The sequence below is a fragment of the Leucoraja erinacea genome, chromosome 18 (assembly GCF_028641065.1).
Source record: "Leucoraja erinacea ecotype New England chromosome 18, Leri_hhj_1, whole genome shotgun sequence".
NCBI classification, from domain to species: domain Eukaryota; kingdom Metazoa; phylum Chordata; class Chondrichthyes; order Rajiformes; family Rajidae; genus Leucoraja; species Leucoraja erinaceus.
Window position 1 is genome coordinate 31888938 of NC_073394.1, and position 27006 is coordinate 31915943.

The following is a 27006-nucleotide window of genomic DNA, read 5'->3' on the forward strand; positions in this document are numbered from 1 at the left end:
GGTGCAGCTACTGGAGATGCAAGCTCAGGGTTCAATCCTGACATATGGTGCTGTCTGTGTGGAGTTTGCACATTCCCTCTGTGACTACCAGGGTTTACTTGGGTTCCTCCCACATCCCAAATATGTGCTGTTTGGGAGATGAATTGTCTGCTGTAAATTGTCTTGTGTGTATGTAGATAGGTGGCAAAATGGGAAAGGGAAGGGTGGTGGTGGGGATGTTGGGCTGGATTGATGGGAATGTGTGGACAATTTAGTTGGTGTGCATCGGGTTAGAGTGAAAGTGGGTTAGAGTACAAACTCCATACAGACAGCACTGATAGTCAGGATTGAACCTGGGTCTCTGGTGCTGTTAGGCAGCAACTCTACTGATTCGCCACTGTGCGGTTCAAGAGGAAATTGAACGCTACTGTAAACCAAATCTTCTCCACACTAGGGCTTTGATGTGTCTAAATGGCTTGTGCCTAAACGTCTTCAGTTTGCTGATTCAATCAGCAAAAGAGGCCAGTGATGTGGAGTGAACAATGAGCTTAAAGGGATGTAACACAGACAGACCAGATAGCTTCACTACCTGCCCTCTCACATGCAGTATAAAGATATCCCATGGGGATTCAATGCAGAGTACATTGCTGATTCCGTTCCTTTAAATCAACAGCATTGTCAATCAAGGAATTACGGAGACTGGGGAGGTCCCGGGTCTGTTCTCTGCTACCCGATCTCAGTCGTGGCAGCAAAAGGCAGAACTCATCATCTTTGGGATAGGACACGGATGAGCAAGGAACAAGTGGTCCAGGATCCCCACATTTAATTACCCTTTAGATGCCCTTTTCAACCCATTTACATCAGAATGTTTGGGTGGGGACAGGATTAAGTCCGTCTGTAACCACATGCCACCATCCCAATATTTTATAATCCAATAGCTTAATGTCTCAACGCAAAGAATCTGGACAAGGTACAGGATGGCTCCTTGCGACGGGACGACTAGCCTCTTAAGTAAAGAATGGGTGTGGGGAATAAGAGAGACGATTGTCCAAATTAAATGAAATAAATATATTGAAACAACCAGCAGAAATACTAAGGTCATATGCTCTTAAACAGTATAAGGGAATATTGGTTGGAAATTGAATTAACTGGTCTCTTTCAGATGGTGCTATTTCTGTTAATCCCTCTAGTCATGTTCCTGCCCTCCTGAAGAATTGGGACGTGACATTGTTTCCCATTGAATAATATGATAGAGTAAATCTCCTTCTCTGCTTCATACTTTTACAAACCTGTGTGAAAGTCTCTCTGTTATAAAATAAGTTAAAATATACAGATAAGCCACAAAATAAGCACCTCTTAAAAACCCTTATAAATCTGGGATAACAGCTAAACAGTATAAAGTGGAACACACCACATCGAGGAACGTAACAGGCTTCTATTTTAACAGTTGGGTCTTTAGTGTAGCACCACGGTCCTCTCAGGCTGTCATTTGGATTCCGGCAGTAGTTATTTACGAGGTCAGATTCGTTGTGTGTCACTGGATTATACCTGAATGTTGACACATAAGTGATTGATTAGTGGTGAGAGAAAAAAAAAAGTAATTGATTGTTTGCAATGCAGCCATAATTCCTGAACAGGAGGCACACCCAGTACAATGCCACATGCATTTACCGCTGCTGCTCCCATCTGTCCAGCATCCCCTTCTTGAACACTGCAAGATCTCTACAATCTCACTCGAGGATAAATAGGTTCTGAGGTGGCATCGTAGTTCAGGATTTGATCCACTCACCTGATTTGAATACTTCCAACTTAACTTGTACAGATTTTTCTTAAATGTATTTTTATTAACATTCTGGGCTTTCTTTCCCTTCTCCATTCACAAAGCTCGGTCATGCGCATGGTTCTCTCATGCGTACCATTTGTTCTCGACACAATGTTCAATCTACTTCTGCATTGTGAGTCCAGTGTATTGTACAGAGTGATCTTGAAACTACGTCCTGTAACAACGTTACATCTCAAAAAATTCCTTTGTATGAAAGATATACCTCCCTTCCCCAAGTCATTACTTCCCACGCCAATGAGAACAACAGCTCCCCTTCCAATAATATGGATTTTCACCCTAACATTATATCTTTTAACTTGATATGTGGGCAGGAACCTTGTTTGGGTTGGCCTGTCCAGTTATGACTTGCTAGTTTTTGCACATCATGCAGCTTTCTTCGAGGATGATATCTCTTTGTTCCACAGTGTTCTCATCATGCACAGTGTTCTCCTCATCGTGGCGGTCCAGATTCCATGCCTTCTGTCCTGAATCTGGGCCGACTGTCAGAGAGATGACTGGGGCTACACACAATATTGCTGACGTCATTCAGCTTCGTTACATATGCTACCTCCCAAGAGATTCCCAGAGAGACTACACAAAGGAGAGCCAGACCAGGACTCGATTGTCATGAAACAAAATTCCAACCCAGCAGTCTTTTATACTAAACCCACAGCCAACAACCTACCGTGGTGCCGAGCCTTGATATCACTAAAAGGAAGCAGTAAGCTGTAGATACCTGCCTGACCACCCAGATGGCAAATGATGATTAGAAGAGAAAGGCAAAATAGAAAAGAAGGTGAGAGTAGGGTGAAGAAAGCAGGGAGAAAGGATCTAACAGCTCCAGTTGTGTGTTCGATCCAGATCGCTGGTGCAATCTGTGTGGGTTTTCACTTTCTCCCTGTGACTAAGCAGCATCCCCACAGGTGTTCTGTTTCTTCCCAAAACCCCAAAGTGTGCTCGTCCCATAACCCCCTTGTGTAACAAAATGGGAAAAGAATCAAAGGGAGTTGATGAGAATGTGAGAGACAATAAATTGCAGGTAGACAGGGAAATAGAGAGAGGGGTAAGGGGATTGATGGGTTGCAATGTTGGGAGTGAACGATGGGCTGTACAGCCTCCTCCTGTGCTCTAATAAGTAGCTAGTAGATTCAAGATTCAAAATTAATGCCCCCGTCCCACTTAGGAAACCTGAACGGGAGTTCATGACTCTGGAGACTTTCCGCCCCACCCAAGGTTGTTTTTTCAGACTAGAGGCCTGTGACTAGTGGGGTGACTCAGGGATCATGCTGGGCCCATTGCTGTTTGTATTTTATATCAATGATTTGGATGAGAATGTAAAATACATGATTTTAAATCCAGGATTATCTCATGAGAAAGGATAAATTGATCCAAAAAATTGCAGATGCCAAAAATCTGAAATAAAAACAGAAAATGGCAGTGGCATTCAGCTGATGAGAAAGCTCCAGTCCTGAAAGAATCAACTGCTTATCGTTATATCTGTGGGAAAAAGTGAGTGAACACCATCATGCTGAAACAAAGCATGCGAGAACTTGCAATTACTTTGCAACCAGTGGAAGCCGTCTCAGTCACTTACTCTGGTTTATGTGGATAATTTCTTGACCAGCTCTGACACTCCCGTCCAGATATCGTTATTGAAACATTGCCCTTATAATTAGAGCCGATTTCTTGATAACAATTATCTGAAAAGGAAGCAAAAAAATAATCAATTTTATCCAATTTTGTTTCTTTTTAACAGCCAATTTGGATGAATAGCTTTTGTTCTGGGGATCAGAAGATCCAAGAGTTTAGTTTGGCTGGCCAGGGATATCGGTGCCTTAACCAGGACTGCACCTTATTGCAGCTTTGTGGGCTTCTCAATGATGTGTCTTTAGTTTAGTTTCGAGATACAGCATGGAAACAGTCCCTTCAGCTTAGCAAGACCAGAGTTTTCCATACACTAGCATCATCCTACACACCAAGGACAATTTACAATCTTTACCGAAGCCAATTAACCTACAAACGTGTATGTCTTTGGAGTGTGGGAGGAAACTGGAGCACCAGGAGAAAACCCACATGGTTACGGGAAGAATGTACAAACTCCGTACAGACAGCGCCCGTAGTCAGGATCAAACCCGGGTCTCTGGCGCTGTAAGGCAGCAACTCTACCGCTGCGCCACCGTGTCCACCCAATGAATTATTGCCAATGACTTATTTTCGGAAATCCCTCGACTCCCTCTTCATTTTCATCTGTGGCCTGTGAGAGTTTGTTGCTCTGCATAATCTTGGGATGTGGCCTATCTTTTCAGAGTTGAATCTCCTGTCCTTCCCCTCGGTAACATAAGCAAAGAAGGTTTCTATTAATAAGTGGGTTTCCAGAATTTGTCTTATTAAAAATAAAAGTAATAATTTAGTCATGATTTTAGGATTGCTTTCAATGAGGATGACCATAAAGAAGAGAACTGAAAATATGGTAGATCATTTGGAAAAATATATTTGTGATGAAGATGTTGGAGATGAACAACATACTGGAAAGCATTCATATTATTTTGCAGATGTCAATAGTGAGGAACTTTACAGAGACTATGTTTATAAAAAGGAAATGAGCTTGGCAAGTGAGCCAAGGAATAGCAGATGGAATTTAACTAGTTTGGGGTGGCACGGTGGCGCAGCTGTAGATTTGCCATCTCACAGCACCAGAGATCAGGGTTCGATCCTGACTGCAAGTGTTGTCTGTATGGAGTGTAAGGGTGTGCCTTTTGGCTTGTCAAACCAAGGCAGGACTTACACAGTAAATGGTAGGGCCATTTGGGGGAGATTTTGGGGGACAGATATACAGTACCCTGAAAGTGGCTTCACCGGTAGACAGGGTGGTGAAGAAAGCATTTGGCAAGCTAACTTTCACCTGTCAGGGTACAGGAGTTGGGATGCCCAGGACCTGAGGGCTTGAATTATATGAAGAGGCTGGGACATTTCTGGAAAGCAAGAGGTTGAGGGATGACCTTTTAGAGGTCAAACTCAAGGGGCATAGAGGAAAGAAGGGGGGTGGCTCAAGTGATAGTGAGGCATCACTCCCAGGCGAGCTCAATGCATTCTACGCATGCTTCGAGAGGGAGAACTCTAATGTGTTTTCTTGGGTCCCCATATAGCCCCTGACAGGAGGATGAACCCTCAGTAAGTGTCTGGACTTGATTGTGTACCTGGTCGTGTTTTCAAAGCTTGCGTGGACCAATTGGCTGGAGGCTTTGTTGATATCTTCAGCCTCTCATTACTGAGATGTGAGGTTCCCACTTGCTTTAAAATGATATCAACAATACCAATGCTCAAAGAGTAAGGTGACGTGTCTCAATAACTGCCGACTGGTGGGACTAACATTTGTGGTGATGAACTGCTTTAGGAGGTTGGATATGATGCATATCAGCTACTACCTCAGAGAGAACTTGGACCCATTACTATTTGCCTACCGCCTCAATAGATCAATAGAGGATGCAATCTTCCTGGCTCTCCACTCTGCAATGGACCACTCGGACACTAAAATACTTACATATACTGTTGTTCATAGACTACTTCTCGGCGTGCAACACCATCCAGCTCAGGGAACTGGGTCCTTGCGTATCTCTCTGAAACTGGATTCTCAACAGAACACAATTGGTACAAATTGGCAAGACTTCCTCCATGATAACCATCAGTACAGGAGCACCTTACAGCCGTGTGTTCAGTCCTCTGCTCAACTCGCTCTATACCCATGACAGTGGAACCGGACAGAGTTCCATCTCCATCTATGAATCCACTGACTACAGCACCATTGTTGGATGAATTACAGATAATGATGAGTTAGAGGGAGATCAATTGTCTGAATGAATGGTGCTAGAACAACAACTTTGCTCTCAGCATCAGTAAAAACAGGGACCTCATTGTTGACTTTAGAAAAGGAAGGCCAAGGGTCCACAAACCTGTCTTCATTGAAGGAGTGAGTCAACAACTTCAAGTTCCTTAGTGTGCATATCACTGAAGATCTGTCCTGCACCCAGCACACTGATGCAATGAAAACAAAAGCCCATCAACGCCTCTATTTCCACAGAAGTTCAAGGAGATTTGGTATTTCGATTAATGCTTTCTTGAACTTCTGCAGGTGTACAGTAGGCAGCATATTAACTGGTTGCATCACAGCCTGGTTCGGCAACTCGGATGCCCAGGAACAAACCCCTCCTTTGATGAAGACAGGTTTGTGGATCCTTGGCCTTACTTTCCGAAAGTCAACAATCAGTGCCTTGGTTTTACTGATGCTGAGAGCAAGGTTGTTGCGCTCGCACCATTCACTCAGATGATTGATCCTCCTATACAGATTGCTGGTCGGCGCAGACTCGGTGTGCCGAAGGGCTTGTTTCCGCACTGTATCTCTAAACTGAACTAAACTGTTGAATTAAGACAGTGGAGAGAATTATAACATCAGGAGAATTACAGCAGTTTTAAGATTATTGTTTTCCCAATCATAATTTGAGTAATCCCAAGTCTTGTGTTAACCAAGTAAATTAGCAGAGGGTAGAGGTAAATATTTACCAGCCAAGCATTCTTTCAGGTATGCTGGAGGGGAATTGCCTGTTTTATCTCCAATGCAATCTGAAAATAAAGTAGACCATAATGTTACAATGCAATTATCGGATATGTAGCAGCAAATATCAGCAAAGGTATACTAGAAATGGGGGAATTTGACAACCCATTTGGAGAAGTACTCCAAAGAATGTGAATTCAAATGCATTGTGACTGTTTGTACAGTAGAAATAGACATGAGGCCATTGGGTTAACGTTAAAAGCAATGCTTCATTTGTTCATCTGTCCTGAGCCACATCCATTGCTATAGTGAGGTCACATGCAAACTGTAGGAACAGCACCTCATATTCACTCAGGTACCTTGCAAACTGATGGCAACAACATTGAATTAAGTAATACCCTCCTCATCCCCCTCTCGCTTTCCTCTGCTCTGCCGCTACAGTTCTCACCCATTGCAACCCCCCACCTCCTCCCTGTCCCTTTTCACCTATATTCCTCCCTCTAACTTCACTCTTCTTCCCTTCTTCCCCTTTTGTCTTCTTCTCGTCTTTGTCAACTAATCTGTCAATCAAACCCCATTCACTCTACCTTTTTACCATGATCAGTCTGATGAAGGTGCCCGACCTATCCAGTCCTTCCACAGATGCTGCCTGACTCACTGAGTCTTCCAGCATTTAGTGTTTTGGTTCATATGTATTCATCAGTGATATCTGTCTCCCGTGCGTCCAACTTACAGTTTTAATCTTTCCAGAGGTTTCTAGTAAATTACTTGCTTGTATTCAATTGTTAACTAAAAAAAATGCCCTATCATTTAGCCTGCAACTAGGAAGACCAATTCTCTTGAACAATAAACATTCTCTTTGACACCAATGTCTACATTTGAGAATAATATTTTTTAAAGTTCTATCCGAATCCATGATGTCACTGTTCAAGGATTTTCCAAAGCCAAAACCGCTGGATCTGTTATTTTCAATCGCAGCAATTGAGAGGAACACAGAGAGAGAAAGGTGACATGTAATATCAGCCAACTGATCAATGGGTTGGGAGGGAGAGGACAATCTGTTTTAGAACATAGACATAGAACAGTACAGCACAGGAACAGGCCCTTCAGCCCACAATGTCTGTGCTGAACATAATGCTAAGTCCAACTCTTACCCGCCTGCACATAATCCATGTCCCTCCATTCCCTGAACATCCAAATGCCTATCCAAAAGTCTCTTAAATGTCACAATCACATCTATTTCCACCACTCCCCCAGGCATTGCATTCCAGCCACTCATCCTCTGTGTAAAAAACATGCCCCGCATATCTCCTTTAAACTTGCCCCCCTCACCTTAAAGTTATGCTGACTCGTATTTGATTCTACCACCCTGGGGAATAAAGGTATGCAAGAGGTAGAAAAGAGTTTCTTACCATTATAATTTTTCCAAAATGTATCCTGAGAAAGAGGAAGAAAACTGTTAGAACACTGATTGCTGTGAAAAGGAAAAGCATAAGGTACTTAAACATATATATTTATGTTTGCGCTAACTTTTCTTGAGATCCCCTGGTACATCAAGCATTCCTTGAATGGAGGGAATGACTCCTGTTCTCCCTAAACTTGGCTCCTATTAGGAATTTATCAGCAGAAATGTTCATACATGAATCTATGCCTTTCTGCAGAAGGCATTCAATGTTCCCTGTATCCATGCACAATGTGATAGAACCCTTTACCATTCAATATGCCAAAGTAGCGAATGAGAACCAGGGATTAACGTGGAAACAGGTCCTCCGGTGAACCGAGTCTACACTGACCAGCGATCCCTATACACAAGCACTATCCTGCACACAATGGACAATTTACAATTTTAACCAAAGGCAATTAACCTACAAACCTGCACATCTTTGGAGTGTGGGAGGAAACCGGAGCTCCTGGGGAAAACACACACGGTCATGGGGAGAATGTACAATGTGCGTACAGATAGCACCCGTCATCAGGATTGAACCCGAATCTCCGGTGCTGTAAGGCAGCAACTCTACTGCTGTGCCGCCGTGCTACCCAAAGCTGTCGAGGGACTGTTTCACCATGAATCGGGATAAGATGAGACACCTTCATGAACAATGAGCCCTCACAAAGTGAGCTCCTGGCCTCAGTTCTGTTGCCCACAGAGCAGGCATGTGGTTTTTTTCAGTAGGGAGTCACTCTGAGCCATGTCTTCGCTATTCCTGACAGCATGGCCGGCACTCAAGGAGGCCAAATGGCCTTATTTTCCATTCACGTTTCATGTCAAGACCCTTCTTCAGACTCTCAGTCTGGGACTGGACCTGGAATCCATGCGAGTTAATGGCCCCATCCGAGGAGAGGCAAGTATCGGCACAGCCACAGTGGCCTGCGAGTGGGCGGATCGGCGGTGTTTGGCGGTGGTGGCGGTGTTAGGGGTGATGACGGCGGTGGGAATGACCAGAGGGGCGGCACGAGTCGAGGTGGTGTCGACAGCCCAGGCAGACGGTGAAGGTTGGCAGGTCAGTCCGCTAAAACCAAAATCCGTTATTAAGAGGTCCGTAAAAATGAGGGTTTACTGTATTACCATGTTGGTGTACAGGATAAGAATCAAATCAGACAGACCTTATTAGATTCTCTCAGACATCTAGAGTCAGGTGAACTGACCAGAATCATATTTTACAAGCAATGTGTCAAGTGTCTCCATCACAAATCCTGGGAAAAAAACTGACACAAATCCTGGGAAAAGACTGAAAAAACTGTGAGAGAGCAGGGCGTAAGTGGCCTATAGGTTCTCAATAATGTTTCCAGATTGTATGGTATCACGGCGTCAGGTTAAACATGGACATGGAACCTCCTTCCAATCACAATCTACAATGCTCCCTGCGCTGGTGAATCAGCAGTCTTCTATGTTCAAGAAGAGGCATCCAGAGTAGTGAGGATACAGGTTGTAATCTGGGTGGGACTTTTATGTCCATCACCAAAAGTAGCACGGTAACGCCATTGCGATTGAATCTGAAGGACATGGTTGGCAAATTGGGCCAACGTTAGGTGAAGAGTGAGCCAAGAAGAGGCTTAAACTACTTGACTTTGTCTATCATTGATAGAACTGACCACTGTATGGTCTTTAGGGAAAGAAGGTTCATCTGCACACTATGCTGTTTGGCGCTACAAATATGCTGAATGGATATTTGTGTTTGCTGAATTTGCCGGATTTGTTAACAGAGGCAGGTTTTCTTCTCTGATTGGTATTTATGAACCAGATGGATTTTTACAATAATCTAGTAGTTTTGACAATTACTAGCCTAGCTTTGCTTTATTTCTGGATACCAGATTTATTTAGTTACATGAATTCTCCAGGTACCGGTGGGATTTGTACAGTTGTGCATCGATCAATGTCCCAGAATTCTGTCTCCTCGTCCAATAACCCACCTAATTTACTAGCATGCCCATGGTATGAAAATAAAGTTATTTAGGCAGAGTGTTGCAAGTCTTTGGATTTTCCTGCTTCAGAGATCTGTGATATTGAGCATAATCAAAGTTGAGATCAATAGATTTTTTGAACACAAACAGAATTAAAAGGTTTTGAAGAATTGGCAGGAGGGTGAATGACGCAAAGATTCAGCTAGGATCTCATCAAATGGTTGAAGGCCAATATGACCTACTGCTGCTTTAATTCCTTCAATCATTAACTGTGTGGTTTATTCATCTCAGGGCCAATATCATCGCTGGGCCAATATTTTGAGCGTCTGGCAATGCTTAAAGCTGGCCTGTGCTGGTTAAAAGCAGCCATCTTAAAGCCTGCCTGCACCTCAAATGGGGGATGTATAAACACTCCAGCAAATGGTGGGCACACGTCTGGTTTGGGTGTCATTGAAGAGTTGCCCATCAATGGAGGTCTACGGCTCCACGGTTTTGTGATGCAACTGGAGGTTTTCATGAAGGAGCTGCAAGTTAAAATCATTGTTTATTACTATTTATCCAGCAGGGAGACTGAAGCACACTCATGAGGCAGTGGAAGGGATGGGCTGTGGAGATCGCAGCCACGTCAAACCCAGAGACATGGACACATAGCACAAAAAAGCTGCATAGTCACAGACTATTGCTTCCAAATACCACTTTAAAATCCTAATCCTAACTTCACCCTAAGTGATCTCTCCAAATTACTAACCGTGACTGCTCCTTCAACAACATATTTTAATCAAACTGTCAGGGATTATTGGGAGAAGGCAGGAGAATGAGGGTGAGATGAAAAGATAGATCAGCCATGATTGAATGGTAGGGTAGGCTTGATGGGCCAAATGGCCTAATTCTGCTTCTATAATTTATGAATTTATAAATTTATATTTAACCTGAGCACATTGTTATAACCATAGTCTGGGTGGATAAACAGAAATATAGGATTAAAGAAATGAGGTTGTATGCCAAGTCAACTTGCCAGTTAGTGGTGAGGCTAATACTCTCAGATGAATAGAAGAACAAGCACAAGAGAGGGAGAACTGCCCTGCTACCTACCAACTGATACCCCAATCCAGCTGCAGCAAGAGCCTCGTACTTTATTGATCCTCCACACCACCATTCACCCACCACAATCTCCATTAACGGTGAATATGAATCATGTGGAATGAGCTCCCAGTGGAAGTGGTGGAGGCAGGTTCGTTGGTATCATTTAAAAATAAATTGGATAGGCATATGGATGAGAAGGGAATGGAGGGTTATGGTATGAGTGCAGGCAGGTGGGACTAAGGGAAAAAAAGTTGTGTCGGCACGGACTTGTAGGGCCGAGATGGCCTGTTTCCGCGCTGTAATTGTTATATGGTTATATGGTTATATGGTTATATGAGGTGAGGTGTGTTGCAAGGTGGACAAAAGCAATATAATCACGCAACAGTATAGACACAGGTCCTGTTTAACATGTGCACCCTGCAACACGTCGCACCTCATGGCTAATACAGACTGTTAATGGACCACAAATTCATTCAAACACATGCATGGTAGCCGCAAACAAACTGTAATCCCTCTTGCAGGTTAAGATGACACAGCATTACAGGCAGCGGGTGCTAAACATTGGGGGGGAAAGCAGGGCTGCACAATACCCACATGGAGGAAAATGCACAATGTTTGGAGTGGCCTCTGCTACACCTAGAATACAAGGAAGTAGACACAGGAGTCGGCCACCAGGCTCCTCAAGCCTGTCCTACCATTCAATATGATCAAGCTGATCTATCTGGCCTCATCTCCTCCTGTGCCAGTTCCCCATATTGCTCATTTCTTCAAAATGTAATCTAGAATTTATCTATCCTTCTAGACTGCCTCCAATTTTGATATTCTTTTGTAGGCGACCAAAACTGTGCACAATATTCCAGGCGTGGCCTGGAACAAACCCTTTCTATTCTCAAATTCCAATTCCTTTGCATTAAATGCCAATTGTCATTTGCCCTTTTAACTGCTCCAATGACCTATCTGCAAACATTTAGTGATTCATGCACTAGAACACCCAGTTCCCTCTAAACCTCAGTGACAGGGCCAAGCCACAGATGATGACTGTATCCTCATATCTAACATTCACTATCCCCGTATTTAGAGACCACCCAAAGGTCAGCAGGAATTAGACGATCAGATGTACAGGGAGATTGAAGATAGCTGTAATGAGGATAATGCAGTTGTATTAGTGGTAGATTTCAACTTCCCTAATATTGACTGGATCTCACATAGTGTGAAGGGCTTGGATGGAATGGAAGGTGTTAAATATGTTCAAGATAATCAATCAATATATAGAGGGGCCTCCAGAGAGGATGCAACGCTGGACCTCCTCATAGGGAATGAGGTAGGGGAGCATTTTGGGAGTAGGGAGCATGATTCTATTGGTTTTATAGTTGTTATGGGGAGGGATAGAGGAGGGACAAGTTAAGGTCCTAAATTGGGGAAGGTTGATTTTGGAAGCATTAAGAGGGATCATGCAGAGGTCGAATGGTTGAGTCCATTTACAGGTCAGGGAATGGAAGTGAGATAGCAAGAGTACAGGGACAGCATGTTCAAGTTAAGTTAAAGGGGAAGGATGGAAAATTTAGGGAACCACAGTACTTGAGTGATGTTGGAAATCATGGCAGTATTATACAGTAAATGATAGAGCCCAGGAGAGTGTTGTGGAACAGAGAGATCTAGGAGTACAGATGCATGGTTCCCTGAAAGTGGTGGTTCAAGTGAACAGAATGGTGAAGAAGGGGCTTGCATGCTTGCCTTCGCTGGGAAGGGTGTTGAGTACAAACGCTTTTACATCATGCAAAAATCATTGGTGAGGCCACACTTGGATTACATGCGCAGTTCTGGCAATTGACTATAGGAAGATGTCATTAAGTTGGAAAGGGTGCAGAAAAGATTCATCGGGCTATTACCTGGACTTGTGGGCTTGAGTTATATGGAGTGGCTGGATGGGCTGTGGCTATTTTGTTTGAAGCATATGAGGCTGATGGATGATCTGATTTAAGTACAGAAAATCATGAGGGGCATGGATAAAGTGAACATTCAAAATATTTTTCTCGAGTATTCTAAAACTAGAGGGAGTTCATAAGAACGAGAGGGGATCTCAATGAAACATAAAATTCTTCTGGGCTGCGACATGGGAAAAATCAAGATATTTCTAATTGGAAAATCGTGTGGTGGGAGATTGCAACCTTTACGTGGTCCGCCCTGTTTCGACGAATACAATCAACCTGGCGTGCACAATCAAGTAAGATCAAATAGAACAAGTTGTCCTACAACTTTAGGCTGTGCACGCCATACACAAGAAGAAGTAGGAAAATCTTGAACAAGGCGACATTGTTACCAGGTTAGGGGCTGATCACTTAAAACTGAGGTGTGGAAGAACAACTTCTCGCAGATGGTGTTGAATCTTTGGGATTCTCTATCCTGGGTGGTTGTGGGGGCTAGATCGTCAGAGGTATTTAAAGAGGAGATAGATACATTTTTGAAACATCCAGCAATTGAATACAATAAAAAAACTGGTACAGATGAATAAGGCGCTGCACGCAGCTAGAAGTTGGCCTACAGGGAAGCCGGCACGGACCCAGGTCAGAGTCCCTGAGATCGGGCCAAGGTTGGAGTCTCGAGGTCAGAATCCCTGGAGGTCAGAATCCTGGCAGTCAGGCAGAGGTCGAAGTCCCTGGAGGTTGGGCCGAGGTGGACGGGCTATGTTGCCGATAACAAAGGGGGACCAGGTGTGAGGGGGCTGCCGTCGGGGCCACTAAGAATAATGGAGAACCCGGAGTGGTGGGGCCGCCAAGAACTAAGGGGGACATGATGTGGGGGGGGGGGGGGGGGGGGGGGGGGGGGGGGGGGCGCTGAAAGCACTGAGGGGCCCGGCGGGGGGGGGGCCTGGATGAAGAAGGGACCAACATTACTTAAAGAGTACTTTTTGTAACCTTGTTGGCATCTTTGTGGTGACTCTTTTGTGCACATTATATGCAAAAACAAAGAATTTCACTGTATCTAGATACATGTGACAATAAAGTGTCATCATCATCATGAGGCCTGTGATACAGCAGCCATGATCATATTGGATGGTGAGCAGGCCTGAGGCCGAGTGGTCTATTTCCAAATCTATTTTTTCATGTTCTTAACCAGGCCAAGCAATGGTGCAAGAGCCAAAAGATAGTGAAGGCAAATTGTTCCATAACTGGATTTTACACTCAGTCAAAAACATAATGGACAACATGATTTGAATTTTAGCTTGAAGACCAGACTTGCATATGATAATTTACCCAGAACAGGAATCCTCATTAATCTTCACCTGCCATGACTGCTCCACAGCTACAGTCATCGAGTCTGAGCTGGTAACCTCAGAAAGTCACAATGGTTCAGTTGGAAAGCTGGGGTTCACAACATGTGCAGGTGAGTTGTATTTACTGTGATAGTCCATTATGATAAATTCAGGTTGTAGTGTTTAAACTGCACAGCAGTGTCTTGCGATAGTTCTGATGAAGGGCAATCTATTTTATTTCCAGTGCATACAGAATTGGCTTCATGGAAGGAAACAGAGGATGGTGGTGGAGGTGTGTTTTTTTGCACTGGAGGTCTGTGACTAGTGGTGTACCTCAGAGATTGGCGTTGGGCTCATTGCTGTTGGTACTGCAGGCTCTTGATCAGCTGGGTAAGTGGACTGAGGAATGACTAACGGAGTTTAATGCAGATAAGTGTGAGCTGTTGTATTTTGGAAAGTCAAACCTGGGCAGGACCTTCTCAGTAAATAGTAGGGGCCCTGGAGTGTGTTGTAGACCAGAGGGGTCCAGGAGTCCAGGTACATAGTTACCTTCACATGGCATCACAGAGAGTTAGGGTGGTCAGGAAGGCCTTTGGTACATTGGACTTCATCGGTCAGTGTATTGAGTGGAGAAGTTAGACATTGTTATAGTTGTACAAGATGTTGGTGAGGCCAGACTTGGAGTATTGTGTTCAGTTTTGGTCACCCTGCTTTTGGAAGGATGGCATTAAGCTGGAAAGTGTGCAGAGAAGATTTACAAGGATGTTTCCAGGATTTGAGGGGCTGAGCTATAGGGAGAGAATGGGCAAGCCTGGACTTTATTCCATGGAGACAGGAGGCTGAAGTGTGATCTTAGAGAGGTGCATAAAATCATGAGAGGAATAGATCGGGTAGACGCACAGAGTATCTTGCACAGAGTAGTGGAATCAAGAGGTGTATAAAATCAGAGGGCAAAAAGATAGTCTCTTAATAAGGGTAGGGGAATCAAAAACAAGAAGGTGAGTGGAACAAGATTTAATACAAACCTGGTGGGGCTACATTTTCATTCAGAGGGTAGTGGGTACATGGACAATCTGCCAGAGGAGAAAATTAAGGCAGAAACTATAACAGCATTTAAAAGACACTTGGACAGGCATATGGATGGAAAGGTTTAGAGGGATATGGGCCAAACACAGGATTAGCTTCATTGTCTTAGTTGACATGGATGAGTTAGGCCGCAGGGCCTGTTTCCATTCTGTATGACTCTATGCATCGTCTCAGAACCAAATACTTAACTGTTTTCCCTGTATGTACACCTAGCAAGACATCAATGCACCTTTAACATAGAACTTCCTATTAAAGGTAATATTGCATCGAACTCTTAAAATCACTACTTTGACAAGGTGTAAATTTAACCAATTCACACCTGTGATAATGAAAGCAAATATAAATAGAGAAGGCAAGGTTCTTAATCTGTTGATTCTGCAGTAGCTCTCATCGCACATACACAAGAGATGTTTTGAATGCTTATGAACATTTGCACTCAGAATTCGTAGCAAATTGCTTTCCTCGGTCAATATTTGCACTATTTAATTAATATTGGCATTTAAAAAGTCATTCAAAAATGTCATTGTTAGTGTCCTCACAGCACACTTAATAAATATTCTAAATAAACGTCCTTTCTGGTATTGCTACTTACTGTTAGCTCATCATTCTCAAACACTTCACGAGCCTCCTCAAAGTCACAATATTCTGAAATACATTCTCGTTCCAAATTTCCTGACTTTGTCTCTTCCAAGAAACTATTGGCTCGCCGGGTTCGTTTCAACATGGAGAATGCATCCCGTGTGTTGAGGAACACTGGAGAGGGGAAGATTAACAATACACCAGGAGACAAGTGAAGAATGTGTCGAATACAATAGGCAACAGTCTGTTGCTCAAACAAATATCAGAATTAGTTCTCACTGCCCACACCATCAAGCTTCCCGAGAACTGGAAAACTGGACGGGTGACCTCCCTTTAGAGTTTTAGACTTTAGAGATACAGCATGGAATCAGGCCCTTCGGCCCATTGAGTCCACGACGACCAGCGATCGCCCCATACACTAGCACTATCCTAAACACTATGGATAATTTACAATTTACAGAAGCCAATTAACCTACTAACATGTACGTCTTTGGAGTGTGGGAGGAAACCAGAGTACCCGGAGAAAACCCACGCAGTCACAGGAAGAAAGTACAAACGCCATACAGACAGCACCCGTAGTCAGGATCAAAGGCAGGCCTCTGGCGCTGTAAGGCAACAACTACCGCTGCGCCACAGGGCCTTGTAACTCACATGGTTTTCAGGTGAGTGATTAGGAGACAACCCCAAAATGTTGACAATTCCTCTCTTTCCCCCTAAACCCCCCCCCCCCCCCCCCCCCCCCCCCCCCCCCCCCCCCCACCAACAGATGCTGCTTAACCCTTTGAGCTCCTCCAAAGGTTTATTTATTCCCATTATTCAATCATTTAGATATAAAAGCATGTTCAGAAAAAAAACTATAAACCCATCAACCATAGACTTGTTGCTATCCAAAATGGACGACTGTCTATTAAAATATTCCGATGTACACATGGAATACTCCTCTTAACCTTTGTCCAGCCTAATCTGCTGGTAAGCATGTAGTATGACAAGGGTTGCAAAGGTCTGTCTTCTGGCCATCAGAGCGAACAAATCATCTACAATCTAACAAATTATCTCCATAGCTCCTAATGGTGCTATCTATCTCGACAACAAGAACAGCTGGAATAGCACATTGAGAAAACAACCAATTCTTGCTTCCTGTTGTTTATGCAGTTTTTCTACAGTTTATTTCTTCACATGTCCAGTTTTAATTATCCTGCTGTAAGAAGGATGCCATTAAACTGGAAAGAGTTCAGAGAATACAAGGATGTTGCCACTACTAAAGGGCCTGAGATAAAGGAAGTGGTTGGGCAGGCTAGGAATTTATTCCTTTGAGTGCAGGAGGCTGTGGGTGTATAAAACCATAAGGGGAATAGATAGGATGAATGTACAGAATATTTTCCAAGGTTGGGACAGCAAAAACTAGACAACATAGGTTTAAGGTGAGGGAGAAAAGAGCAACATTTCCACACAGAGGGTGGTTGATATATGGAATGAGCTGCCAGACGAGGTTGCTGAGACACGTACAATAACAACACACAAGATATTTTGTTAGATGCATGGATAGGGTAGATTTTGAAGAAATATTGGCCAAATGCAGGGAAATTGGACTAGATTAGATGGGGTATCTTTGTCTGCATGGACATGTTCAGCCAAAGGGTCTATTTCTGTGTTATCTGACTCTTTTACTCTAAGTATGAAGGGAGGTGAATGACTCCTTCAGCTTCAAAGCACTGTTGGGCTAAATTCCTATTCACACATCACCAATAATGCAGCAGCAGTGTCAGTTCCCATTGGCATTCCCTTTCCTTCAATACGTGCTGCCATGTGGAAAGATTCACTCTATCAACATGAATAGTCCAAACAGAAGGTGACCACCTCCTTCACCTTGCTCATACATGAGATACTCTTTACTCTCTTCCCACTGAGAAGGCCCTCACACTGCTGGATGACTGCAATTTTCCAGGGGCTTCATTTGTATTTCAGGTAAACAATTGAGAATGTCCAATCACTTCAATGATGGCATCAGAATATTTGCGCCTGCACTCATTAGCCCAAGTTTACATGTAGTCACAAGGGTAACATCTCTCTTTTAGGTCAGCTGCCTATTCCCAAAGGTTCATTCCAGATAGGCCCCAGCTTGTAAACATACTGAGTCTTCACAAGGTCATTTGGCAAACCCTACACTTTCTCCACTGCCTGTCTGAAATGCAATTTCTTTACACCAAGCAGACAATTTTGAATACCAAAATCATGGATTCCTCAACATGACGGCAGCACAATGGAGCTGCTTCCTCATAGCTCCCGCAACCTAGTTTCTATTCAGACCGGATCTAGACTAGGGCAGCACGGTGGTACAGTTAGGATGGCACAGCGGCATTGAGGTGGAGTTGGTACCAGAGATCCGAGTTCGATCCTGACTACGGGTATTGTCGGTACGGAGTTTGTACGTTCTCCCTGTGACCGCATGGGTTTTCTCTAGGTGCCCCAGTTCCCTCCCACAATCTAAAAACATGCAAGTGTGTAGGTTAATTGGCTTCTGTAAATTGTCCTTAGTGTGTTGGATAGAACTAGTGCATAGGTGATTGCTGGTCGGCGTGGACTCGGTGGGAAGTTTCCACGCTGTATTTCTAAACTGAAAACCTCCAGAGCTGTCCACATAAAGCGTGTGCGCTGTCCTTGCGACAGCATGGTTTGTGTCCAGGTGTTCATGTTTCCTCCCAAATGCAAAACGTAGAGCAGGTAGGTTAATTGCTCATAATGTGTAAGTGGGTGGTGGGAATCAGGATGTGGGGATGAGTTGAGGTGAATCCAAGGAAAATAAAAGGGATATTGATGTAAATGGGTGCTTCAATAGTTGGTGCGGACTCAGTGGGGTGAAGGGCTGTTTCTGTGCTGCATGATACCATGAATCTATCTCCTCCAAATCTGCACCATAGTCACTGTGCAACAACGAATCACATAATTGCAACAAGGTAAGCAACATTTTCATTAGGTCGGTTAAACTTGAAGAATGAGGCTCGGGGCAGGACCTTGTGGTTCAAAGTCTATAAATGTCTCATATCTCCTGAAATAAAAAAATAAAATTCTAGAAATATTCAGCTCGTCAGGCAGCATTTGTGGGAGAGAAACAGAGCCAATAATTTGGACAAAAAACCTTTCATCCCATTCTGGGTTGGCAGGAGCCAGCAAAAATTAATAATTGATTAATTAAAATGTATGTGTCGTCCTTAAATACAGGAGAGGTGGCAGAGGGTTGGAGGGTGGCAAATGCTGTGCCTCTTTTTAAGAAGGACTGCTTGGAAAATGCTGGGAACTATTAATAGGCCAGTAAATTTAACATCTGTAGTTGGCAGGTTACTGGAGAGTATTCTGAGGGATAGGACATACAGGTATTTGGATAGGCAAGGGCTGATTAGGAACAGTCAGCGTGGTTTTGTACATGGGAGGTCGTGTCTCATGAATCTGATTGATTTTTTTGGAGACGTGAGCAAAAAGGTCGATGAAGGCAGAGCTGTAGATGTTGTGTACGTGGACTTTAGTAGGTCTTTCCACAAGGTACCGCATGGTAGGCTGCTCTGGAAGGTTAGAACTCATGGGATCCAAGGAGAGATAGCTGAATGGATAGGAAATTGGCTCCATGGAAGGAAGCAGAAGGTGATGGTGGAAGGTTGTTTCTCAGACTGGAGGCCTGTAACTAGTGGTGTGCCACAGGGTTCGGTGCTGGGCCCGTTACTGTTTGTCATCTTCATCAATGATTTGGATGAGAACATACAGGGCAAGGTTAGCAAGTTTGCTGTTGATACAAAAGTTAGTGGTTTTGCAGATAATGAAGATGGTTGTGAAAGATTACAGCAGGATCTGGATCGATCGGCCTGGTGGGCGGAGGAACGGTTGATGGAATTGAATACAGAGAAGTGTGAGGTGTTGCATTTTGGGACGTCAAACAAAGGCAGGACCTACACAGTAAATGGTAGGCCTCTGGGTAGTGTTGTAGAGCAGTGGGATCTAGGAGTACAAGTGCATGGTTCCACAGAAGGTCGAGTAGCAAGTAGATAAGGTGGTCAAAAAGGCTTTTGGCACTTTGGCCTTCATCTGTCAGAATATTGAGTATAGAAGTTAGGAGAACTTCTATACTCAATGTTGCAGTTGTATAAAACATTGGTGAGTCCACATTTAGAATATTGTATTCTGTTCTGGGCATCATGTTATAGGAAAGATATTGTCAAGCTTGAAAGCATTCAGAAAATATTTGGAGAACGTTGTCAGGCCTAGAGGGTGTGAGCTCTAGGGAGAGGTTGAGTAGGCTGGGTCTCTATTCCATGGAGCATAGGAGGATGAGGGGAGATCTTACGACGTATACAAAATCATGAGAGGAATAGATCGGGTAGCTGCACGGCTCTTTTACCCAGAGTAGGGGAATCGAAGGTGAAGGGGAAAAGATTTAATAGGAATCCGAGGGGTAACTTTTTCACACAGAGGGTGGTGGGTGTATGGAACAAGCTGCCAGAGGAGGGAGATGAGGCTGGGACTATCCCATTGTTTAAGAAACAGTTGGACAGGTACATAGATAGGACAGGTTTAGAGGGTTATGGACCAAGCACAGGCAAGTGGGACTAGGGTAGCTGGGACATTGTTGGCCGGTGTGGGCAAGTTGGGCCGAAGGGCCTGTTTCCACACTGTATCACTCTATGACTCTAATTGATCCATTGGTAAAAAAGTGTTCCAAATGACTTTATACACATCAATTAGCAGGAGTTCCAATATTCTGACATCATCCACATGTTTTCAGACATCTGAAAAGCTCAGCCTTAATATTTGGATTATGCCAATTAACAGTGGAAATTGGTCCATTAACAGTGGAAATTGGTCTCCTTTTACCTTTTCAAATTCCTGGGAAAATAATCCTAATTTCCCTCATCATCTTCATAACCTGACCCTGGTGTTTCAGACATTATCCTGGTAAATCTACTTGGTGCTCCCTCCAAAACCTGGACTCTGTACAGCTGTGGAAAAGCTTCAAACTATTTATTACAATTCTCTGGATACAGAGGCCAACATTCCATGAGCTATTTTGATTGTTTTCATGAACCAGTCCGCATCATTTTAATAAATATGTGGACTCATAAGTCTGTTTGGATGGCCACGGCAGCTGTTTTTCTCTCTTTAGAAAATACTAGACCAAGTGGGACCCGTTGGGCCCTGTTCCCCCAATGCAATATTCCACCACTCACCCATAGCCCACAACTGCGCAGGCGCGGCTGACGGGTTCCTGTTGTGATGCCAGAGATCCCCGTTGTGTCGGGAATCACGGCAATCCTCCCCAACTGTGCCTCGCCATCCCTCTTCCTACTCATACCCTCCTCCATTCCCCCTCATTCCCCACCATTCCCCCTCCTCTTCACCCTCCTTCTTCTTTCCTCTCTCCTCCTCCCATACTACCTCCCTCACCACTCCCTCCCTCTCCTTTCCCCTACCCTCAGCCACTTCCTCCCTCCATACCCCTCTCCCCTCTCTACCCCCCCCCCCCCCCCTCTCCCTCTATCCTCCTGTCCCCCCCCCTCCCCCCACACACACACAATGAAAATCAAAAAACATTTTTAACTGATTTTTTTAATGTAAATGAAATTCGAGATCCCATTGTGATGTAATTGTGGGGTGAAACACTGCTGATGGGCGGGGCAAGTGGGAAAGTTTTTTAAAGTGTTTTTTATAAAGTTTAAAATGTCAATAACTGGTAAAATATACCATCAATCTGAACAGAGAGAGAGAGATTCTGTTCTAACTTTTGAGGTAAAATGTGACAGCTCTCAGCCGCAAATGGCAGCATCTATTTGTCACTGTATTGTCAGTTTGTTAAATCAATTAATGTTGCGTTGTAAGTTAATGCTACATTGCCTGTCCTGATATGATCAACAATCTTAGATGCGCAGCTTTTTATTATATTATCTACAAATTGGTCCATTAAAGATTTGTGTTAGGAAATGATAATAATGAATATGAAGCTGAGATAGTGGAATGTCAGATGTGGGAAGAAGTCTTTCGAGTTGAATGTCCTCCTTTTGTTTTAGGATTAACTGTGATTCTATTTGTGCCCAATTCTGTGAACTCCTATCACTGCTGTTCATAAATGAAGCTGCTAGGCAATGTTGTTGGGGGCAAGCTATCATCCAACAGAGACACGAGAGACTGCAAACGCTGAAATCTTCAACAAAACACAAACTTCTGGAGGAACTCAGCTGCCTGGTCCACTGAGTTCCTCCAGCAGTTTGCTTTTTACTTGCACCCATGGAACAGCAAGCCTGACCATAGCCAATGAGCACAGAAACAGGCCCTTCAGCCCACAGTCCACGCTGACTGTCAAAACACTTTCACTGATCCCAACTGAATCTTTATTTTTCTCCGCACATTCCCAATAACACTCCCAGATTCTACACTAGGGGGGTCCATTAACCAATCAACCTGCATGTGTTTGTGATGTGGAAGGAACAATTGTCCCCAGCACATTCCACCATTTAGGTAAAGTGTGACTGATCTGCACCTCAGCTCCATTCACCAAGCTAGGAACAATGTTCCCGATGTTGGGGGAGTCCAGAACCAGGGGTCACAGTTTAAGAAAAAGGGGTAGGCCATTTAGGACTGAGTTGAGGATATTTTTTTTCACCCAGGGAGTTGTGAATCTGGAATTCTCTGCCACAGAAGGCAGTGGAGGCCAATTTACTGGATGTTTTCAAGAGAGAGCTAGAATGAGCTCTTTGGGCTAAAGGAATCAAGGGATATGAGGAAACATCAGGGACAGTGTACTGATTTTAGATGATCAGCCTTAATCATATTGAATGGTATGGTGGTGGTGGCTCGAAGGGCCAGATGGCCTACTCCTGCGCCTATTTTTCTATGTTTCTACGTTTCCATACCATTTGATATCCTAATCTCATGAATATCTATTGATCTCAATATTAAAAATGTCAAGTGACCCTACCGCTGTCATTTGGGGGAACACCATGCAAAGTTATTGCTGGATTTCTCTCCTAAAAGGCATGTATAATCCTCTTAATCTGGAGTCCCTCTCTAGTTTATTTTATCAAAATCCTTAACCATCATGATGAACTTAATTATATCAACATTCAACCTTCCAGACTTATTGGAATACAATCAATATCATCCGATCCTTCCGCATAATTTAACTCTAACTCTTTAAGCCTTGGTACATGTTGGTAGATTTGCACTGTGGGCTTCCAATCACAACATTTCCTTTCTGATGTACAATGGTTTAGCAGAAAGCTATATTCCTGATGGCTATTCCATGAAAACTCTGTCCAATTAAAGTAGAACTTTATTATTCCATATTTTCTCTGGATTTCTATCTCTTCCTTCACTTCCCTCCCCTAACTTAACTCCATTGCAATTACATTCTGCATTTGGACATGACGATTTGAGTTAGTGACACATGTACCATTGAACATCTCAATGAAATGCAAACTAGCATGAACAAACATCAACATACATACCTTTCTCAGACCGGCAAAACTGAACAGCCGCAAGGATCAAAACCTGCAAAATTAGAGAATCTCTGATCAGCCGCATGGTTAGCAACTGCTCGTAGAAGTCTGTAGCTAGCAGAGAGGCTAGAAAAATATCCTGGTTAATAGTACACAAGATCAACAGAGGGCAGCTTGCAAAACAGAGGGGTCACATTACAAAAGCAAAGAAGATGCTCTGTGATTCTGTAGTCCAGTCAAGGCCGCAGAATGTTCTGTGTGGCATTAAAGAAATTAGGGGGAGGAGGAAAGAAAGATTTGAATTTGTGTGGGGATACTTTAGCTGTGACAGGACAGACGTTTCTACCATCATGAATACTGCATTCAGTTTCATGCATTTTACGTCAGGAAGGAAATGTTGAGTTTGGAAGGGTACAGTCGGCACAGCTTGAAACATTGAAACATAGAAAATTGAAGTGCCGCTGCTTTGCATTGCAACAGAACCGAGTTCAATCCTGACCTCAGGTGCTGTCTGTACAGAGTTAGCACATTCTCCCTATGACCGCATGGGTTTCCTCTGGATGCTCCTGTTTACGTGCAGTGGGGTACGTTAATTGACCTCTGTAAATTGCCCCAAGTAGGAAGGTGAATGATAAAATCTGAAGTAAGTTGTTGAGAATGTGGGGAGAATAAAAAAATGGGATTAATCTAGGATGGGTAAATGGATGTTTAAAGGTTGGTGGAAACTCAGCAGGGCCTGGTTCCATTTTGTATCTTTAGATGACTTCAGAACACCGCTGAACAATTGACCATAAGAGTATATAGAGTACTTCTAAAGTGTAGTCAGTGCTGTATTTTCGCATTAATGGCAGATAGCATACAGGAAGTTTCATAATTAGCAGTGAATTAGTAACAAGTATGATCCGTTTTATTGAGTGATAACATCAACTGTGAGATAAATTTCAGCAAAACTGCCAGAAAGAACTGTCTTCCTCATTTTTTAATGAGACAACCGAATCTTTTATTTTTACCTGAAAGGGCAGAGGGGGCATTAGTGTCATCTCTAAAAGGCATTGGCTCACATGGCACTGAAATCACAAGGTATGATTGCAGCAAACTAAGCCATAGTGAGGACATAAAGAACTCCAGGGAGATTACGAGCAAGTCAAATGGGGGTCTAATAATCACTATTAACAAGAGTCTGCAAGTAAAAACTGAAAAAAGAAGAGATTGAACAAACACAATAACTGTTTCCAATGGCAGAACTGAGTGCACAGTTGTTTACAGTAAAGTAGTGTGATACTGGTTCCTACAAAATAAAAACTCTCATTAAGAGTATTACCACATAGATAAACGAGCCCCCTCTCAAATAAGTGAAAGAATAGACAAGGCTTTGACAAATACCAAGAGCTCAACACTGCAGAAACCTATCGGAACATAAAAGGTGCAGGAATTAAATAAAAAAGAAAATCAGAAAGGCCAAGGGGATGCATGAAAGCATACTGTCAAAAAATAAATATAATCCCTTAGATTAGCATCACAATCACCCTGGAATTCCTTATACTTTAGCTGTGAATATAGTTTCACCTCATGGGTTTAAGTTTCACCCAGTGGTTCAATGTTACTTTATTGTCACATGCACCGAGGTACAGAGAAATTCTTTATTTTTGTATTGTTCAGTAAAATCTTACTATACATAAACACAATCATACTCGAGTAGAAGAGTGCAAGAGTAGTAGATCACACTGAGTCAGTACACAAGAGTCTCCACGGTTCTGGTGCCCCATTTGCAAATAAAGTGAATGGGAATACAATTACAAAGGAAAGGATAGATTCTGTTAGAGATCAAAATGGTAGCCTGTGAAACAGAAGAGCCATGAAGTTTTAAATGTGTGTCTGAACCATCAGGGGCGCTAGTTTGGACCACCAGGGGCGCCATATGATGGCAGCCTCTGCCTACAATCTGTCTGTTTTTTCATCTTTTTGTTATTTTTAGTCTGTTTAAAAAGTATGTTTTGGAGGTTTCTTAGTCTTTTTATGTGGGGGAGGTGGGGAGAGTAAGGGGGAAACCGTTTCTCAGTCACTTCCTGGCGAGGATGCGACTATTCTCCCCCCCTCAAGGCCTACCATCTGGATTGGCGCGGCCTTTCCTGCCAGAGACCGACCAGAGCTTCAGCAGCGGCGCAGCACTGATTTGCCATCGCGGAGCGGGCGATGCCTTACCGGGGATCGCTGTTTGAAGCTCCGGTGTGTTGGGCCTGCTGCTTCAACATCGTGGAACTGTGGTTGCGGAGCTTCGAGCCTCGGGCGGCGCAAACATTAACATCGCGGAGTCCTGGGGTCCCTTTGCCGAGGGCCGCTAGTGATGAATCTCCGCCCAGCTCGGCCTGTGGACTTCGGGAGCCGCAGTCTCCGGTAGGAAGTGGCTGATTCGGAAACTCCAAGCCGCTGAGGGTGTTCTTCCATTCCGACATCGGAGTTACAATCATCCCGGCGAGAGGGCCTGAACATTGGTCCACGGAGGGCTCGGGAGGCCCCAACCACCGATGAACAAAGAGGAAGATGACTGAACCTTATTGCCTTTCCTCACAGTGGGAAACGTTGATTCCGCTGTGTGGGGATGTTTATGTTAAATTCTATCTTGTGTTGTGTTCTTTTTTTATTCGTATGGCTGTACGGTGACCCAAATTTCACTGTAGCAGTTGGTACATGTGACAATAAATGTAAGCTTAAACTTGAACTTGAATCAGCCGTTACATAGGATGAGCAGGACAGATACATTAGGAGGGAAGATAGACACGATCGGGCAGCATCTCTGGAGAAAAAGGATGGGTGCTGCTTCAGGTCGGGACCCTTCTTCACGCTATCTGAAGAAGGGTCTCGACCTGAAACGTCATGCAGCCTTTTTCACGAGAGATGCGGGCCTGACCCTTTGAATTACTTCTGCACTTTGTGTCTATCTTCAGTATATACCAGCATCTGCAGTTCCTTTCTATACATTAAGAGGAGAGTATGTGAAGTACAAGAAATGATAAAATGAGAGGGAGAGGATGCATTAAGACATCTAGCTTATTAAAAAATGGGTGCATTGCCAAGTCAGGATAAAATGTATCCCTGGTTTTTACAAAAAGTAGCAAAAGGAACTGTCATTTATGTATCCTCCTTGGCTACTGACATGGTGTTGGGAGAAATGGAAGATGACAAAAATATGGAGCATTTTGTTTCAAAAAGGATAAAGCTATGGACAAGCTAACATCGGCCTAATATCTTTACTGGACAGGTTATTGGAAACAAAAATTGCAGGAACATAAATCAACATTTGGAGAGGCAATGGTGCATCAAACAACTTGCATGGATTTATTAAGGGAAGGATATATCTAAAAATCTGAACTGAATTGTTTGCAGTAGTCACAAGAAAAATCTATGAGGCCAGTGCATTTAGTATGCTCCATTTGGAACCATTTGGATTTTACAATGTTTGACAATGTTTTACAAGCCTGGAGTTTAGGAATATAAAAGCTTATAGAATCCAAGGGAGTACAACATTGTATTAAAAACGGACTCAGTGAGACAAAGCAGAGGCTAATGATCAGCAGGCATTTTCATGACAGGATAGATATCTGGGGACTTGTTGGGTTCTGCATGTATCTTACATGGCCTCTTGCTTTTCAGTATGTGTGTTTACATTAATGATCACGATTTAAGTGGCCACGATGAATACGTTTGCTGATGTTTCTAATATTTGCATTGCGGCTGATCTCAATGAAATAAGTTGCAGACTGCAGGAAGATACCTT

General features: G+C 43.5%; 1 protein-coding gene across 1 annotated transcript in view; it reads right to left on the minus strand.

The window, feature by feature from the left end:
* f2 (coagulation factor II (thrombin)) overlaps positions 1–23496 on the minus strand; it is a 44854-nt gene extending 21358 nt beyond the window's left edge. Inside the window, exons 1-6 of the mRNA XM_055649741.1 lie at positions 23241–23496; positions 15767–15927; positions 7763–7787; positions 6359–6418; positions 3396–3501; positions 1391–1527 (exon numbers count right to left, since the gene is read on the minus strand). Coding sequence (XP_055505716.1) covers positions 1391–1527; positions 3396–3501; positions 6359–6418; positions 7763–7787; positions 15767–15927; positions 23241–23316 — 565 coding nt within the window. The 5' untranslated portion in view covers positions 23317–23496. The remainder of the gene's footprint in view (positions 1–1390; positions 1528–3395; positions 3502–6358; positions 6419–7762; positions 7788–15766; positions 15928–23240) is intronic.
* Positions 23497–27006: the final 3510 nt, after the last annotated feature.